Source organism: Ochotona princeps, chromosome 1 (genome assembly GCF_030435755.1).
Source record: "Ochotona princeps isolate mOchPri1 chromosome 1, mOchPri1.hap1, whole genome shotgun sequence".
NCBI lineage: Eukaryota > Metazoa > Chordata > Mammalia > Lagomorpha > Ochotonidae > Ochotona > Ochotona princeps.
In genome coordinates this window covers 115,258,461-115,276,576 of record NC_080832.1, presented here as the reverse complement: position 1 = coordinate 115,276,576, position 18,116 = coordinate 115,258,461, and the positions used below count along the sequence as shown (strand labels likewise).

Here is an 18,116-nt window from a genome sequence, read left to right as displayed (position 1 = left end):
ACCCACATTTCCCCGTGTATGTCCTTCCTCCTTGCTTTCTGGCAACAATTACCTAGACAGTTTATTACCAAACCCAGCGTTTACTGAGATCAAGGGGAACCAGTTGGCATTGAGGCCCAATTTCAATTCATCAAATTTCAGTGGAGGTGGGGAGCAGGGGTTGGCCAGCCCTGACATCACCTTCCCAGGAAGGAACCAGCTCTGGGAGTCGGGGGGGCTGTCAGACCTCCAGGGCCTGGCTGGGGTGTCTGCTGGAGGAACGTGTGGAGGGGCAGTAGAGGAGAGGAGGGCTGTGAGCAGCAGGTGGCAGAGGTGGCTGGGCTGCTGGCCTTCCAGGGTGGCACTGGGGGACAGGGTCAGCGGGTTTGGTCCAGGCTCAGGTGCTGACGGGGGGCAGGGAGCCGAGCTCGGGCAGCAGCTCGGGGTGAGGATCCATTCGGGCCAGGCGGCTCTGCTCCAGGGCGATGGCCTCAGCTGAGTGCTTGCACTTCTCAGAGCCACACTGGCACGTGAAATATTTGCTTTTGATGTCCCAGAAGCGGTCACCGTAGTCAAATCTGTCAGGAGCACAGGAACTTGAGGGGCTGCAGCTGCCCCACCCCACCCAGATGCACTACAAGGGTATACACAGGTTCCTCCTGTGTGCACTTGAGCTGTCCGCGTGACAATTTGCTAGAAATGCGCATCTTGCCCTCCTCCCCCAAACTTCGGTGAATCATTCCATGAGGCTTAGGGCTGCCTTAGTGCGCCCCAGGGGCACCATGTACACTCAGTCCTGGAAGGCAGGCACACTGCAGCCGCTAGCCCGGGCTGCTGCGTCTCCCGCCCTTCCAATGGAGCCCTGAGACGCCTCACCCTAGTTCCTCTCCAGTCCGGATGTCGCGCGAACTGAAGAAGGCGATGCGTGGAAACCGCAGATCTTGGTGCAGCATAAAAACGCGGACAGGGATGATGTTGGGGTCACACAGGTGGTTGATGAAGCGGCTGATGTTGCCATAGTAACGGGCATCAATGCAGTAGACCTCTCCGTCCTGGTGTGAGGGCAGGGATGTGTCATCTTTACATACACCTGAGTTGCAAGGCTGACCAGCCTTATCCCTCTATCTATCCAGTCCTTCCTCCCGGGTTTCCAGCTGCTGATTTCTCAGGAGGCTCCAGAGAGCTAGCCTCTGGTGGCCCAGGGACAGGGCCAGAGGGATCTCCGGCGCACCTTATTGTCTAAGTCGAAGAGGTAAGAATCATCCTCCCGGACGTCGGCCTCAGCATCAGAGATAAGCTCCCCAACATACCTACAGGGCAGGAATTGGTGGTTCTGAAGTGAGCACGGGTCACAGGAGGCAGCCCCAGGCTCTTTGCCACTGTCAGCTGCCTTGTTCTGTCCACAGACTCACAGGTCCACATACTGGGGCTGGACACAGAGGGCCCAGAAGGGGAGTGGACACTATAAACAGGGGACATTGCCCTGCCTGCCAGCTGGGGTACCCACTAAACACCGGAATAACAGGATTGCAGGGTGGTGAAAGCTCTGGGCGGGAAGTCAGGAAGCCGTGGAGAGGCTGTAAGCTGTGTAGGTGGCCGAGCCTCTGTGGTTACAGGGATTAGTAGCTGGGGCAGCTGGTTGAGGTGTGGAAGTCAGTGGGCTTGATGGCTTGTGTACTGGAAACCACCCAGCAGGTGGTAAGTGATGCACACAGCCCAGTTGGAGACAAGACAAGCATCTGATGGCAGAGGAAGAGGAGCTGATGAAGAGGAAATATGAATAAGCCAGTCAGAGACATGGATGTTGCTAAGGGAGTTGGGGTGTTCTAACAAGGTGGACAGAGCACGGACCACCAAGGGTGAGGGTGATGGCGGACTCTGGCTGGGAACAGCTGCGAGCGGAGGGAGCAGAAGCTGAGACCTGGGGCTGGCAAGGGGCCCTTGAACAGGCAGACGGGACTCCAAAGACCTAGGATTCAGGCATGGTCTAGCTAGATCCCAAGTAGTTGGCAGAGAAAGCTGATATGAGAGTGCCAGGCCCCCAAGGGGGCTCACACAAAGGCAGCTGCTGCCCTGTCCATTTGACAGACAAGAAAAACATGACTCAGAGAGAATGAGAAACCCGGCCAAGGCCAGCCAGCAGCAGAATCCAGGTTGTCTCTAAATGGGTACTTTCACCAGCTAGGAAGGTTGTGTGTGATGCAGGAACCCACTGAGATGGGGGAGGGGAGACGTGAGGGAGAGGGTTGCGATGTAGGCATAGTGGCGACACTGTGGTCCTTGGTGGTAGAGGGGTCAGGAGAGGCCAGGGCCTGTTGCCGAGGAGGGTAGGGAGCGAGCCTGGGAGGCGGTAGTGTCTTCCCTAGGTGCCAGGGTAACCCCTGCTGACTCACTCGCAGATGAAGGTCCCCTGGGGGATGGTCTGCAGGGCGCGGACCCCCCAGCCCATCTTGGCTGTTCGGTAGAGCTGCAGGCGCACCCTGGCGGTGGGAGACAGGATGGGGTTGGTGCAGGGAACTTGGGTGGCGGTGGTGCCCTGGGGAGGGGGAAGTAGGGTGGGGGAGGGGACTGGAGAGGCAGGGGCTCACTTGATGCCGCTCTGCACCACCCGGTTCTTGCAGTTTCTCCAGCAGGAGCATGCCTGGTTACACTCGAAAATCAGAGGGGGCTCGATCTTGTTAAATTCCTGGAGCAGCCGCCCATCCTGGGACGCAGAGGGAGGGGAGGGAAGTGGTTTCTGTACGGGTCCACTCGGCTATCCAGGACCCCCAGGCCTCCATGGAGAAAGTCACTGAGGACCCCAGTCTGGAGTCGGGAAGGACAGGGAGGCCACACACATACAAGCTCTGAGCCAGAGAGCCAGAAATGCACACAAGCATTGTCCTTGATTTGCATACTTGGGGCACAGGTTCACCTCAGACCTGGCATGGGCCCAGGCCTCGCCCTGCCCTCTCTATCATTCCCCTCACAGGGCAGCAGGTGAGGAACAAAATTACAGGGAGTATACTGTGGAGGCCAACTCCTGGGAAGCAGCAGCAGCACCCCTGCGGGCAGATGTGGGGCACCCACCTTGTCATACCAGCATCGGATGCTGAGCTGGCCGCACAGGCAGTTGGAGCTGGAGCAGTCGTCCACACACGTGCAATGCTGCAAGCAGAGGCAAAGGGCTGGCTCGGCCTGGGCGCCCGGTATCTCTGCAGCCGGTGTTACCCAGGCTGAGGTGCTCACACCACACGGGGGGCCCAGGGCTGCACGCACCTGCAGGTGGGTGATGTTGCGGTCAATGTTCATGGTGGAGGTCTCGCAGTTCTCCGAGATGTACTTGTAATCCTCGGGGCAGGGTTCCCCATCCACTCCGTTGACGCAGGGAATGGGCACGTTCTCATAGCCTCGAGCCACATCCCTGCAGCAAAGGGGGAGATGGGGCTGAGACCTGGGACAAGGGGTGAGGGGCTCCCTAGGCAGGCGGTTTGGGAGATTCAGCAGGGTGTGGGTAAGAAGTCTGCCTGATATAATGCAGGATGTTCAACTCAACTAGAATTTCACGTGAACAAGGAATAACACTTTAGTGTAAGTACATCCCAAGTACTGCAGCTGCAGGTGTATACTAGCTAAGCGTACATGTGTCCTCTAAAATCCTCACACAACTGGCATCCTCCTCTGAGTTACTGGATTTGCCAGCCCTGCTCCAGGGGGAATGAAGGTCATGGCTAGGAGTCCACAGGATCCAGGCAGGGTGGGCTCACCGGCAGATAATCTTCTCAGTGCGGATGGCGCGGTTCCCCACCCCGAGCCGGAGCTTGCGGTTGAGCTGGAGTGCAAACCACACGTCGGAGCGTTCAGGGGTCAGGTCCCATGCTGTGTCCCCCTCCTTATTACGTAGCTCAGGGTTGGCCCCACGTGAAAGGAACAACCTAAGGGTGAGGACAGAGAGCCATCTGTGCCATGAGGGACTGCAAGAGGCAGGGTGTAGGTAGGGTAAGCCAGGGCTTGGGGCGAGCCTCACAGCACGCAGTCGTGGTAGCTCTCCCGGGCCGCGATGTGCAGCGGCGTGTCCCCATGGTAGTTGACGGCATGCAGGTCGCAGCGGGCATTCAGGAGGACCTCGGCAATGGCAGCGCTGCCAGTGAAGGAGGCCCAATGCAGACAGATATTCTCCTCCTGGCGGGGGGAGGGCAGGAGGGCAGGTTGCAGGTGGCTGGAGCTCTCCAGAAGACCTGGAGCTGTCCCCAGCTTTCCCTGCCCCCATGACTGCTACTCACATTGTCAGTAAGTGTGACGTCAGCACCCCGTGTCAGCAGCATGCGGATCACTTCAATGTGTTTGTGTTCTGCGGCCCAGATGATGGGCGTCCACCCGCCGCTGTCCTGTGGGCAGGAGGGGAGTGAGGGTGGTGGACAGCTAGCCCTATCCCCGAAGCAGCATAGTGGCCGGAACACACACTGCAGAGCCTGACCAAGACAGAGTCCCAGCTCCTCCAGCCTCAAGCTGTTGACTGAACCAACAAAGTGTGCTCTCCAAGAATGCAGAGACAACTAACTGAGCACCTTCTCAAAAACAAAACAATGAAAACACACGTATTTCTTAAGCCTGCCAGCTCCAAAGTTCCATGGGTCATAACCCAGGAGTAAGGGTGTGACATGGAAGTCACAAATCACCTTTTCTAGAAAACATTTCTCATGTTAAGGACCCAGATTTCTCAGCAACATGAGATAGTCCAAGTCCAGGGTAGGACGGATGCTGAAAGGTGGAAGGTTGGAGGTTTTCAAAGGCTGCTGGTCATGTCCAAGGCCACAGAAGGAGCAATTTCAACAACAGTAAGAACGAAAATAATAAAAATGCATCCAATGTAAGACCCAGGAATCTAAGGATTCCTTAGATTTCCTTTTAGAAATCTAAAACCTGACCTTTTACAAATTAAAGCAGGAGTTCATCTGGAAAACAGATAAAGAGCAAAAAACCAGAAAAATGTGGGGAGAAGTACAAAGAGGAAAAGATGTGGATAGACTCAAGTAGAGTGAGACAGTACAGGGGGACATCAGAGGACAGGCGAAGGGGACCCAGAGCCCAGGCAGAGCCCAGGCACCCAGGCCGCTGACCTGGGCATTGACATCCACTTGTCCCGTGCTGAGCAACAGGCTGACCATCTCCAGGTTCCCAATCTTGGCTGCATGGTGGAGGCAGGTGGAGCCATCCTCTTCCTGAGGGAGACACGGGGGCAGGTGAGGATGACTGACCCTCACCTGCCCCAGAGACCATCCTGCCCATGGCCGGCTTGGCCCCAGCACCTTGCTGTACACGCAGCCGCCGCGCTGCACCATGTAGCGGGCCACGTCCAGGTGGTTGTGCACCACAGCCTCCATCAGGGGCGTCCGCTGCTGCTTGTCCACTGCATTGATGTTAGCTCCAGCCTGCGAGGAGGGAGCACAGGGGCTGGCACCGGGGAGGCGCAGGGTGGGGGAGGGGTCCCAAGGCCCAGTCAGTGAGGCAGAGGGCCAGGCCTGTGCTGACCTGCAGCAGCACATGGCAGATCTCCACAGAGCCCTTCTGGGCGGCCGCGTGCAGGGGTGTGCGCTTGCTCTGCTGGTCACTCTGGAAGTTGGGGTCCAGGTTGTCCACTGTGGGGAAAACCCGCCACACCGGGAGGTGGGGACAGGTGGTAAGTAAGCTAGGGGGCAGGCGGCACTTCCTGTGGGAAGGTTTCATGGGGGTCCCAACCCGGATCATGCCCCTCCTAGCATTCTTTCTCGGTGCAGCACTTGGTTAGCAAGGGGCTGGGACTCTCAGCTGTGCCCGAGTTCAGGACCATCACACGTGGGCAAGGCACTCAATGTCTGCAGCTCAGCTCCAGGCACCCAGATGTCACCCGCATCCCCAGCTTCCAAGCCACCCCACTGCACCCTGTTGGCTATCCTCCCTGGAGCCCAGCATCCCACAGGACGAGGATGTTGGGGTGGGAGCTACAAGTGGTGTACTCACACAGCATGAGGATCACTTTCTGCAGCTCCCCCTGCTTCACTGACAGGTACAGCTGCCGGGGGTGGAACCGGAGCTTCTTCCTCCTACCACGTGAGACACAGAAGATGTTCACACACCTGCTCCTTTGGCCCCAGCCCCGTCTGCCTACCTACCCCTTGCCACACACCCAACTTACCTCTCTGACTCCTGGATGACCAGAGCCTTTTCCAGGGCCTCTCGGCCTGGCCCTGGTGGCAGCCCCACAGCTGACAGGCAGCCCCCACTGGGCAGGGTCAAAGAGGGCCCAGAACTGTCGATGGTGTCAGCCAGGGGGTCACAGGGTGGACGTCGTGGCTCCCCGTGCCCACGCATTCGGGCGCTATGGAAGGCAGGAGAAGGTGTTGGTTGTCTGGGGACCATGGGGAGGGAGGAGGAGGACCCACAGCAGTCAGTCATTACCTGGGCTGGGAAGTGTCTGCTCTCCCAGGGGCATCCTGGGCCAGGGTTGGGGGCAGAGGGGCTGCAGTGCCAGCTGGGGATGTAACACCATCGCCTCGGGGGATGGTCACCTCCTGGGCTTCAGAGGCATCCTCCCCACAGTGGGGACAGAAGACCATGCCATTCAGCTGGGACACACAGGCTTTGTGGAAGCGGTGGGCCACACGGAAGTCAGGATGGCACTCCAGGAAGGTGCCCTGGTGAGGGTTGGGAAATGATGGGGTCAAGTGCAGAGAGACCCTCCCCTATGTCCCCGACCAGAGCCACAAGCCCACGGGAGCTTCTGCCACTCACCGCAGTGCAGAAGTAGCCACAGCCCGGGCAGCAGTGGTGCTTGACCATGCGGGCGCGGTGGGTCTCACAGAGCACCATGAGCGCCACACGGCTTGATGGCCTCATGGTCTCCCGCTTGAGGATGGCAGCATTGCATCCCGATAGCTGCAGGCAGGGAGACACCGTGAGGCTGAGGCCTGAGGGGTGGGAGCCCCACAACCCTCCCAGTGGCCCCGCAAGGCCCACCTCTCCATCCACGCTTTCAGTGGCCATGCACTTGTGACCTGCTCTCTCGCTGATGCGGTCAATCTTGGGGGCCTCCATGCGGCAACTACACAGGGGCAGCTCCTCAAAGCCTCGTTCTGTCTCCAGTGAAGACGTGTCATTGGACACCCCTTGGACAGAGACAGGGAAATGAGAGGTGCCATGCCCTTTGTGCCCCCTGTAGTCCTTTCACTCCCACCCTACCTCTCCCCCCATTCTCCAGAAACCCCAGTCTGACCACAGACACCCCGGCCTCAGCAGTGGTTTCCCTCCTCCCCATTCCCTCAGGCCCTGAGGGCGCCCCCTGGTGGCTCCCTGTCGGGGATTGGCAATTACCAGCGTGGTTGGGGGAGAGGGTCCCCTCGCTGGGCAGCTCCAGGGACCCCAGAGGGACCTCCATGTACTCACTGGGGCCTGAGGAGCCCACACCATTCACTCCTGACACAGAGACAGAGAGGGTGAGAGTGGGAGCTCACGGTGCCTGGGCATGTGGGTACATGCAGGGATGCGCGCGAGTGCCATGGTCATGCACGCTCTCTGGGGCCGGGAGGGGGCTGGAGGAGGGTACCCAGAAGCAGAGGAGCCCCCTCACCTCGTGGCTCCTTAGCCCGCGGTGGCTCGCGCTTTCGGCGTTTCCGAGTCGGCTTCACCCAGGGGCTGTCCTTCCGCCACTTCTTCTTGGCTTTGCGTCGCCCACTGGAGCCACTCTGGGGGGAGACAGAGTCAGGGCCCAGGGGCCTCTTGACATCACACCTCCCCTCCCATGAGGACTCAATCCCTTGCTCCTCCATGGGTGCCAACATCCGGCTAGTACCCTATCTGACTGGTTGCCCGATTCCTCATCTTCCTCCTCTTCTTCTTCCTCCTCCTCCTCTTCCTCCTCTTCTTCCTCTTCCTCTTCTTCCTCCTCTTCACTCAGTTGTTCTGCCAGAGCTTCAACTTCAGACTGGGAGAGGAAAACGCATTGGGAAACAGTGACCACTTCCAGGAGAAGGAGGGAAAAGAGGAGAATGGGACAAATCCAAGCCCCTGAACCCAAAAGGGTGGGATGAACAATATCGTTCCTGCTGCCACCATCAATCAGGGAGGGCTCCTTGGAGGAGGTAAGTGCAGGTAGAAGGTAAGGGAGAGGGCTGGGAAAGGCCAGACACAGAATATTACACAGCAGTGAAAAAAAGCTGCTATGGCTACACAGGAGGGTAGTTAAAGTCCATGGCAAAAAAAGGGAGGCACGTCATTTCTTTATAATATCCATTTTCCATGAACTTTAAGATCCCTCACACAACAATGTGTGTGACTCTTGACAATGCAATAACTTAAAAAAAAAGTTATAGGAAACAAACATAAAGTGCAATGTCATTGTTATGAAGTTCCCAAACTGGCAAGGATACCAATGACTGTTGTAATACTAGATGGCAGGTGCACCTTTGGCCTGGGGCTAAGACACCATCTGGGATATCTGTACTCATGTCAGAGTGCCTGGATTAGAGTCCCAAGTCACTTTTCTTGCTAACGTGCACCCTGAGAGGTAGCAGGGTGTGACTCAAGCACAAAGCTCCCTGTCATCCCTGGGGGAGACCTGCGCTGAGGTCCCAGCTTCAGCCAGGCCCAGGTCAGGCACCTGGGGAATGAACTAACAGAAATGGGAGTCCTCTTTCTCCAAACCTTACATCAATTAAAAACCAAACACAAGGGGCCAGTGCCATGACACAGAAGGCTAAACCTCCACTGTGGCATCAATATCCCATATGGGTGCCAGTTCCAGCCCTGGCTGTTTCACTTCTAATCCAGCTCCCTGCAAATAGCCTGCGAAAACAGCAAAGGATGACCCAAGAGCTTGGGCTCCTGTCCCAACATGGGAGACCTGGAAGCTGCAGCCTCCAGCCTCCAGATGGCTGTCAACCAGCAGATGGAAGAGCTCTGTCTCTCCTAACTCTGCCTTTAGAATAATAATAAAAAAAGAAAATCTGAAAAACCAAGTAAGGACAAACACCAACAACATGTGATGAAGCTATCATGGACATCATAGTGAAGGGGCCAAGTCGACTTCATCTGAACCCACACGTCAATCTCAAGGTTCCTAACAAGACAAAGGGCCAGACATCCTGTGCTTCCTGGCAAGGCAATGGTAGGTGCACACACCCACTGTCCACGGTACTTGATCAAGTCTCTGTACAAGGTAACACTGGGTAGACAGGCACACGTCCATCCCCACCCCACTAGCCAGCTTCCACACACGACAAGGAACCTGACTTCTTCAGTAGGTGAATGGTGAGAACAAGGTTTTAGAAGATGATGTAACCCATGTCCATATAAGAGAGACCTAAGACAAATGTCAATCAAACTAACAGGTGGACCCCATCTGGACCACTCATGAACTGAAGAAATGTTAAGACTGATATGTGATATTAAAAAATCATCACTGGGGGTAGCACAGTAGCCTTGCAGCTAAAGTCCTCGCCTTGAACACACTGGGATACTATATGGGCACTGGTTCTAATTCTGGCTGCTCCACTTCCCATCCAGCTCCCTGCTTGTGGCCTGGGAAAGCAGTAGAGGACTGCCCAAAGCCTTGGTACCCTGTACCCGCAAGGGAGATCGCAGAAGCTCCTGGCTCCTGGCTTCTTCGGATTGGCTCAGCTCTGGCCATTGTGGCTACTTGGGAGAGTGAACCAGCGGATGGAAGATCTTTCTCTCTGTATCTCATCTCTGCTTTTCCAATAACAAGTAAATCTTCAAAAAAAAAAAAAAAAAAACCCACCACTAATTTTTCAGGACTGTTAAACAAAAAGCAAGCTTATGTGTAGAGATTCATATGGAAATGCTACTGGATAACACATGACAACTGAGGAAGGCTGATGCAATGGCTCAATTGGGCAGTCCTCTGGCCAGCAAGTGCTAGAATCCCATATGGGCATTGGTTTATGTTCCAGCTGCCCCATTTTCCATCAAGCTCCCTGCTTATGGCCTCAGAAAGCAGTACAAAATTGCCCAAAACCTTGTAATTCTGTACCTGTATGGGAGACCTGGAAGAGGCACCTTCCAGCCATAGCTGGATTGGCTCAGTTCCAGCCTTTACAGCCATTTGGAAAGTGAGCCTCTGTCTCTCCTTCAATGTAAATTCCGCATAAAAAAAAAAATCAATCTTAAAAAAAAAAAGGATGACTGGAATTTTTGTTTTAAAATAATCCAGCTGGGGCTAGAGTTGTGGTGAGTGTGGCATGGTAAGCTGACATTTGCAATGCAAACATCCCGTATCAAGGATGCCGGTTTGAAACTGCCTGCTCTGTTTCCAATCCAGCTCCTTGCCAATGTACCTGGGAAGGCAGCAGAAGATGGTTCAAGTGCGAGTTCAAGTGCGTGGGTCCCTGCCATGTCTTTGGGAGGTAAAGTCCTAGTTTCTGCATGACCCAACCCTGACAGCTGTGGGCATTTGGTCAGTAAGCCAGAAAATGAAAGGGCTCTCTCAAGTAGATAAAACACTAAATGATTCTGTCCATGTGTATCAAGGAAAGAATAGATAGGTCCAGGCTGGCTGGGTGTTAATAATGGGCTGGTACTAAAGCCCACTGGAACTGCACATCGGTAACCAGGGGTTCACCCTTTTTTCTGGTGTATCCTTGGGAGTTTCCATGATGAAATGTTAAAGCCAGATATAGAACAAGGGAGAAAGCAAAACATACACAGATAGCACAGCGGGATGCAGAGCGACAGCGACAGGGTGCTGGCAGCGAGGGGCTGTGGGACGCTCTGGAATGAGGTGCTCAGAACAAAGGACAGCCTGGAGTGAGCCCTGGACTGGGGGTGCTGGTGGGGAGGGCGGCTGGCCCACCTTGCTGTCCGAGTCCACGCGCTCATCCACAGAGTAGGAGTCATAGTAGAGACTGAAGTCGTCGCCCACCACTGTCTCCCACTCCTCCAGGGACCTGTGGTCCCCCTTCTCCAGGGTCACCTCTCCTGAACCCCGAGTAGAACCCAACTCCTCTGCCTAGGAAAAGATGAGAGAAACTGAGGCCACTGGTGGTCTCCCGCCCCTGCCCCCCACCTTCCCAGAGCACAGGGTGCAGCCCTGGTAGGGGGCTGCCTTGCTCCCTGCTCTGCTGCTCACCAGGCCACCTCCCGTGTTCAGCTTCCTCCTTTTGGCCACTTCTGGGGGGAGAAAGAAAAAGGGAAAAAGTGAAGCTGCACCCTGAATCCTCAGGACATGCTGCATCCGTAAACGGGGCAGGGGACAGCAATGGCACAGGGCACTGACCGGAGGTCACCTTCCCCAGCGAGTGGACATCGTCGCTCATGCGGAAATGCTGCACTTCAGGAGGCCGCTTCTCAGGTACCGGGGGCTGGGGACAAGGAGGGCACAGTTAGGGTCAGGAAGCACCTGCCCGGTCTGCTAGGATCAGTCTGGTGCCCAGCAGGGGAGAAGCAAGGAACAACCAAATGTTTACCGATGGATCAGCAGACACATGCAACATCCAGTTGGCTCTGGGATCAACCACACATAGAAATATTGGAGTAAAGGAAAAACCATGCTGGTAACTAGACTTTTCCTTGTCATTAGTCCGCAAACAACAAACTAATAACTTTGTATACAGCATGAGCTGTGTCACCCAGACAGCAATGCATGGGAGGGTGTTCATGACCCCACCTGGAGGTGAGGGTCCTAGAGCCAGCTGCCCACCCTATTGGAATATTTATTTCTCATAAAGAGGAAGGAGGCAATACCACGACATGGACAGTCCCCCAAACACAAATGCTGCACTTCACAATGGAACCCAAAGACAATTATTGGGGTTTGTACTTGCAGCAGTGAAGTCACTGCTTGGGATGCACTCATCACCTATCGGAGTGCCCAGTTTCTCTGCCTTTCACCCAGCTCCTAGGTGGCAGCAGGTGACACCCTAAGCACGCAGCCCCTGCCACCCATGTGGGAGACCTGGACGGAGCTCCAGGTTAGCGGCAATAGTCTGGCCCAGCCTGGCATTTGTGGAGTGAATCACTGCATGATCTTTGTCTCTCTCTCTTTCAAATAAAATTTTCAAGTATATTTCAGCATGAAGAAATTGAAGCCCAGGTGCAGTACTTTCATAATATGCATTTTCCTACAGACTTTAACTACTCTTATAAAAGACTTCAATCTCAGAACTAAGAGTAGCAGTTGCGGGGCTTGGGAGAGAATAGGGGTGTTACCGTTTACTAAGTTCATTTTTTTTTTAACATTTATATATTTTATTTTTATTGCAAAGTCAGATATAAAGAGAGGAGAAGAGACAGAGAGGAAGATCTTCTGTCCGATTATTCACTCCCCAAGTGACCGCAATGGCTGATGCTGTGCCAACCTGAAGGTAGGAACCAGGAACCTCTTCCAGGTCTCCCACGCGGGTGCAGGGTCCCAAAGCTTTGGGCCGTCTTCAACTGCTTTCCCAGGCCACAAGCAGGGAGCTGGATGGGAAGTGGGGGTGCTGGAATTAGCACTGGCACCCATATGGGATCCCGGAACATTCAAGGCGAGGACTTTAGCCACTAGGCCACCACGCCGGGCCATAAGTTTCATTTTTACAAGTTGAAAGACACCGCTCGTTGCATATCAGCATATTTAAGACTAGACCATTACCTGCTTAGAAGTAGTTATGAGGAGGATGGTGCTGTGGCGTAGTGCATTAAGCTGCTGTATGCACTGCCAACATCCCATATGAGAACTAGTTCGATTCTATTTCCAACCCAGGTCCCCGCTACTGTGCCTGGGAGAACAGTAAAGTTTGGCCCTGTACAGGCCCCGGCAGCGTGGCCTAGCGGCTAAAGTCCTCGCCCTGAACGCCCCGGGATCCCATATGGGCGCCGGTTCTAATCCCGGCAGCTCCACTTCCCATCCAGCTCCCTGCTTGTGGCCTGGGAAAGCAGTCGAGGACGGCCCAAAGCCTTGGGACCCTGCACCCGCGTGGGAGACCCAGAGGAGGTTCCAGGTTTCCGGCTTCGAATCGGCGCGCACCGGCCGTTGCGCTCACTTGGGGAGTGAATCATCGGCTAGAAGATCTTCCTCTCTGTGTCTCCTCCTCTATGTATATCTGGCTTTCTAATACAAAAAAATAAATAAATAAAATCTTAAAAAAAAAAGTTTGGCCCTGTACTCACAGGGGAGACCCTGAAGAAGCTCCTAATTTTGGCCTAAACCAGTCCTGGCCATTCTGACCATTTGGGAAGTGGAGCAGCAGCAGGTGAAATGATCTGTCTTTCACCTCTGAACTTTCAAATAAACAAAGAAGCAAATAACAGTAGTTTAGACGGTAAACTTTATGTTATACACAGTCTAACACAAGGAAAAAGTTAAAAGTAATGGGCCCGGAGGCGTGGCCTAGCGGCTAAAGTCCTCGCCTTGAACACACCGGGATCCCATATGGGAGCCAGTTCTAATCCCGGCAGCTCCACTTCCCATCCAGCTCCCTGCTTGTGGCCTGGGAAAGCAGTCGAGGACGGCCCAAGGCATTGGGACCCTGCACCCGCATGGGAGACCCGGAGGAGGTTCCAGGTTTCCGGCTTCGGATCGGCGCGCACCGGCCCGTTGCGGCACACTTGAGGAGTGAATAATCGGATGGAAGATCTTCCTCTCTGTCTCTCCTCCTCTCTGTATATCTGACTTTGTAATAAAACAAATAAATCTTAAAAAAAAAAAAAGTTAAAAGTAAGAAGACCTTGACTGAGGCCAGAAACCACACCCAGAATGCAATGAAACCTGGAGCCTCGAACCTGATTTTTCAGTGAAGGAAGACCTAAGCATTGGGCCGCATCATCCAGGGAGACCTGGAAGAAGCTCCAGGCCCTGGCTTCAGCTTGGTCCGGTTTGGCCAGTTTAGCCATTTCCAGTGAGTCAGCAGTTGGAAATCTCTCTCCTTGTCTAACTTTGCCTTTCAAATAAATACATCTTAAAAAAATATACATATATTTATTTTTATTGCAAAGTCAGATATACAGAGAGGAGGAGAGACAGAGAGGAAGATCTTCCATCTGATGATTTACTCCCCAGGTGACCGCAAGGGCCAGTGCTACGCTGATCTGAAGCCAGGAGCCAGAAACTTCTTCCAGGTCTCCAATGCAGGTGCAGGGTCCAAAGGGTTTGGGCTGTCCTCGACTGCTTTTCTTTTCTTTTCTTTTCTTTTTTTTAAGATTTATTTTTATAACAAAGTCAGATATACAAAGAGGTGGAGACACAGAGAGGAAGATCTTCCGTCTGATGATTCACTCCTCAAGTGAGCCGCAATGGCCGGTGCTGTGCCGATCCAAAGCCGGGAACCTGGAACCTCTTCCAGGTCTCCCACGTGGGTGCAGGGTCCCAATGCCTTGGTCCGTCCTCGACTGCTTTCCCAGGCCACAAGCAGGGAGCTGGATGGGAAGTGGAGCTGCCGGGACCAGAACCGGCACCCATATGGGATCCCGGGGCGTTCAAGGCGAGGACTTTAGCCGCTAGGCCACGCCTCCGGGCCCTCAACTGCTTTTCCAAGCCAAAAGCAGGGAATTGGATGGGAAGTGGAGATGTTGTGATTAGAACCAGCGCCCATATGGGATCCCGGTGTGTTCAAGGCGAGGAGTTTGGCCGCTAGGCCACTGTCCCAGCCCCTGGATTTGGTTCTTTATGATGTATTTACTTTGGGCCCGGCGTGGTGGCCTAGTGGCTAAAGTGCTCACCTTGAACATGCTGGTATACCATATGGGCGCCGATTCTAATCCCGGCAGCTCCACTTCCCATCCAGCTCCTTGCTTTGTGGCAGGAGAGGACAGCCCAAAGCTTTGGGACCCTGCACTTGCATGGGAGACCCGGAAGGGGCTTTTGGCTCCTGGCTTCAAATCTGCACAGCAACGGCATTTGCGGTCACTTGGGGAGTGAATCATCGGACGGAAGATGATCTTCCTCTCTCTCTGTACTTCTCTGTATTTCTAACTTTGTAATGAAAATAAATAAATAAATAAATAAATAAAAAGCAAAAAAAAAACCCCAGAAACCAGGCCCAGCTAAAGTTCTTGTCTTGCACGTGCCAGGATCCCATGGTTCATGTCCCACCTCCCATCCAGCTCCCTGCTTGTGAAAAGTAGTAGAGATGGTCCAACAAGGCGTTGGAACCCGGCACCTGCATGGGAGACCCACAGGAAGTTGGATCGTCCCAGCTCTGGCCATTGTGGCCATTTGGTGAATGAACCAGCAGTTGCAAATCTCTCCCTCTCTCTAACTCTGCCTTTCAAATAAATTAAAACATCTTAAGAGATGTATTATTTTACTTCTGGGATCCTGGGGCCTCCACCTCTTTCTTAGTAGGGATTCCCATTAAAAACTTCACAAATCAGACTAGGGCAGTTTCAAAGGACAGATGAAAAAGTTCCCTTGGGGCTTGGCTCTGAGGTAAAAAGGAAGGGTGGTTACAAATTCCTTCACGTGCTCATTATCCTAAGAGTCATGAAAAGATTAGCTGCATGATTAACTGTTTAACAGCTGCTTTGACTCTCAGCACACCTTCACCTGGAGGAGCTTGTTTGTTGATAGTTAAGGCCGGCCCAGCTTTCTGACACAAAGTAGCCCACGGTAAACACTAGCTGTGAAATAATTAGGAGCTACTAAAAGCTTAACCAAGAAAAAAAAAAGCCATTAATGGTTTCCAAGTCCCTGTGCACTCCCGACCCAAGCCCCTCCTGAACCCTTACCTGTCCATTTCCCGGCTTGGACATGGTTTTCCGGGCTCGGTGGACCTTAGGCTGCGCCTCTGGACTGGTGGTGGCTGGAGGGGGCTCAGGCCCTGCTGCTGCGGTTCCCTGGGCCCCAGGCATACTCAGCAGCCTCATGGCCAAGCTCTGGACAGAAGGAGGTGACTTCCCAGCCCCTGTCATTGACATCTTGGCACGGCTGGGGCAGGCACCCCCCTTGCTGGGGGACGAGGGGAAGGACTTGGTGGCATGGCCTAGGAAACAGACAGGAGGGCCGACAGAGGTGCGGGTGAGAAGGCAGGCAACGTCAGCAGGCTCCCCCACCCCGCGCCCCAAGGCTGCCCAGACGCTCACCCAGCAGCATGCGGCTCCCTGCCAGGTCTCCATCTCCCTCCAGATTCTCGGGTTCCTCTCCAATGAACGGCGTGGCCCCGATCGGGGTGTCGGCCCCCTCATCGCCCACGGTGACAGTGACAGAGGCCGGGGAGGAGGGACCAGAAGGCTCCAGGGACTCAGGGGTGGTCTTGGGTAGGGTCTCCTCGCTCCGGGGAGCATCCCCCAGGGCGCTGTGAACTGTGGAGGAAGAGAAAAAGTTCAGGGCTGAGCGCTCCGGGGACCTTGAGCTGGGAGAGCCGAAGGCTCCTGCCGTACTCACCTCTCTCCGCGGCTCCTCGGGGCTCCTTCTCCAGCAGAAGCGCCCCCATGTCGGCGGGGGCCTCCCCCTGGGAGGGGAGACAAGCGACAGCAGGCGGACTGGTCAGCCTGGGAGGCAGCTGGGGGGCCCAGGACGCCTGGGCCCGGGGCAAAGAGAGGAGGCTCCGGGGCCTACCTCTGCCTCGATGGGGGCCCCCCCGGCCGCGGCCGCGGCTGCCCGGAGGGGCCGCACGACCTCTGCCCCGGGCCCGCATCAACCCCCTCCCTCTCGGCAGACCCCGCATCTCTGGGGCCGAGAGCAGAGGAGGGGGAGGGGGCGGGGCCTCCGCGCCCCGGCCCCGCCCCCTCCTCCCGGCTGCACGCGCCGCTCCCCCTTTGTCCCCCAGGCCGCGGGGACCCCGGGCACCAACCCCTCCAGCGCCCGCTGCCCCCCAGCCCGGCGGACGGCCCCTCGTGCCCCTCGCGCGAGCTCCTGGGGCCCCGGCGCCCGCCGCCCACTCGGGGACGGCCGGCGGCTGCATGCGCGCCTCCGTGCCCACTCCCCCCACCTCCCACCCCCTGGTCCCCTCATCCGCCCCCGGTGCTGGCCCCCCGGTTTGCTGCAAGTCCCGTCCGGGCCCCCCGGCCCCGTTGCACCCCCGGAGCATTGCACGGGCGCGCGCTTCCCCCGGGCGCGCGCGCGGGCATGCACCCGCCTCTCCCCCTCCCCTTCCGCACCTCGGCGGCCGCCGCCGCTGCAGCTCCCGCCGCCGCCGCCATCGCCGCTTGCGCGGGGGGCCGAGCCGGCGCGCGGCCGCCCCGGGTCACGTGGGCGCGGGCGGACGGGCGGGGAGAGGCCTTAAAGGAGCCGCAATCGCCGCCTTGGCCATTTTCTCCCGAGAGAGCCTTTGGAGATGGCCGCGCCTGGCCTAAGCTGGGGGCCGCAGAGGACAATTCCTGTCCTTCCCGGCCTCAGCTCTGCAGGGTGCAAGTGTAGCTTCCCCATTCCCGCCTCGGCGTGGGTGCCCAGCGGGGAGTTGGCCTCTCTGCTCCCTGGCCTGCGTGTCCTTCCTCCCCTGCCTCTGGCTTTTTTCTAATTTCTGGGTCACCACGCAGAAAGCTTGGCCGCAGTTTTTGGCCTCGCTGTCCTAAACGAGCAGCGAACGGGGGAGATCTGGGCGCACAGAAGACGCCCTTACTATTGGCTGCTTCTAGTGTGCCGCTCCGTATTCCCTTTTGAAAACCTGGGGTTCAGTGGGTGCCAGCCAGGCCTGTCACGCCACCACTCGCCCTAGCAACCCAGGTGAGCCCCGCTGTACTAGGCACTTGCTCTACGGAACCGTTTTTGTCACACTTGGTCAGCACGAGCTCACCTCATGCTGCCCAGCTGATAATTCCCGTACGGATAATGTACACCAACATACACAGCTCTCAGGGCATACTGAGGGTTCTGCCCTCTTAGGCCTCACACACTGGCCAGCCTGGAAATGCCCACTGGATTTCACAAACAGTATTTGACTAGAGTATGCGGTTGGGCACTAGGGTACCTGAGGCAAATTTAAGGCCTTCTGGGAACTGTAGTTCTCTTTGGCAAAGACCAACCTGAGCTTTCTGGGAATTGTAGTCTTCTTGCACCCTGATCCAAACTTCATGGTCTTTGAAAGCTTTCCTGAAACTATGAAACCTTTTTCCCAGATGCAAACAAACCCAGATCCAGACTCCAGCTTACAATTCCTTTGGGCACCGCAGCCACCTGTAACCCAGCCCTAGCATTGGTACCAGCTGATCCCAGGCTTTACCAGGACTGCCAATTACTCCTGCTGGGC

General features: G+C 55.8%; 1 protein-coding gene across 7 annotated transcripts; it reads right to left on the bottom strand.

The window, feature by feature from the left end:
* Nucleotides 1-39: 39 nt before the first annotated feature.
* EHMT2 (euchromatic histone lysine methyltransferase 2) lies at nucleotides 40-17,104 on the bottom strand. Of its 7 annotated transcripts, none has more exons than XM_058665313.1 (28): nucleotides 17,029-17,104; nucleotides 16,313-16,379; nucleotides 16,012-16,230; nucleotides 15,658-15,911; nucleotides 11,228-11,312; nucleotides 11,081-11,121; nucleotides 10,805-10,960; nucleotides 7,787-7,918; nucleotides 7,565-7,679; nucleotides 7,309-7,410; nucleotides 6,955-7,103; nucleotides 6,730-6,873; nucleotides 6,397-6,632; nucleotides 6,134-6,316; nucleotides 5,959-6,041; nucleotides 5,491-5,597; nucleotides 5,268-5,390; nucleotides 5,079-5,180; nucleotides 4,242-4,346; nucleotides 3,986-4,140; nucleotides 3,726-3,893; nucleotides 3,238-3,382; nucleotides 3,049-3,126; nucleotides 2,568-2,683; nucleotides 2,373-2,459; nucleotides 1,211-1,289; nucleotides 856-1,031; nucleotides 40-557 (listed from the first exon to the last, which is right to left on the bottom strand). In XM_058665313.1, the coding sequence occupies exons 1-28, from the start codon at nucleotides 17,068-17,070 to the stop codon at nucleotides 377-379; spliced, it is 3,630 nt and encodes a 1,209-aa protein (XP_058521296.1). In that variant the 5' UTR covers nucleotides 17,071-17,104; the 3' UTR covers nucleotides 40-376. The 7 variants fall into 7 exon arrangements, with proteins under 7 accessions (XP_058521296.1, XP_058521303.1, XP_058521308.1 ...); XM_058665320.1 differs by lacking the exon at nucleotides 17,029-17,104 and adding an exon at nucleotides 16,487-16,505; XM_058665325.1 differs by lacking the exon at nucleotides 7,309-7,410.
* Between the last annotated feature and the right edge of the window lie 1,012 nt (nucleotides 17,105-18,116).

Bases quoted from the DNA above. Each gene is read 5' to 3' on its own strand.
- EHMT2 (XM_004598688.3), bottom strand. From the start codon at position 16,958: ATGCTCCGGGGGTGCAACGGGGCCGGGGGGCCCGGACGGGACTTGCAG. The intron at 15,912-16,011 runs GTGAGCGTCTGG...TCTGTTTCCTAG, and splicing joins AGGGAGCCGCATGCTGCTGG to GCCATGCCACCAAGTCCTTC. The intron at 4,347-5,078 runs GTCAGCGGCCTG...TCCTGCCCACAG, and splicing joins AAGTGGATGTCAATGCCCAG to GACAGCGGCGGGTGGACGCC.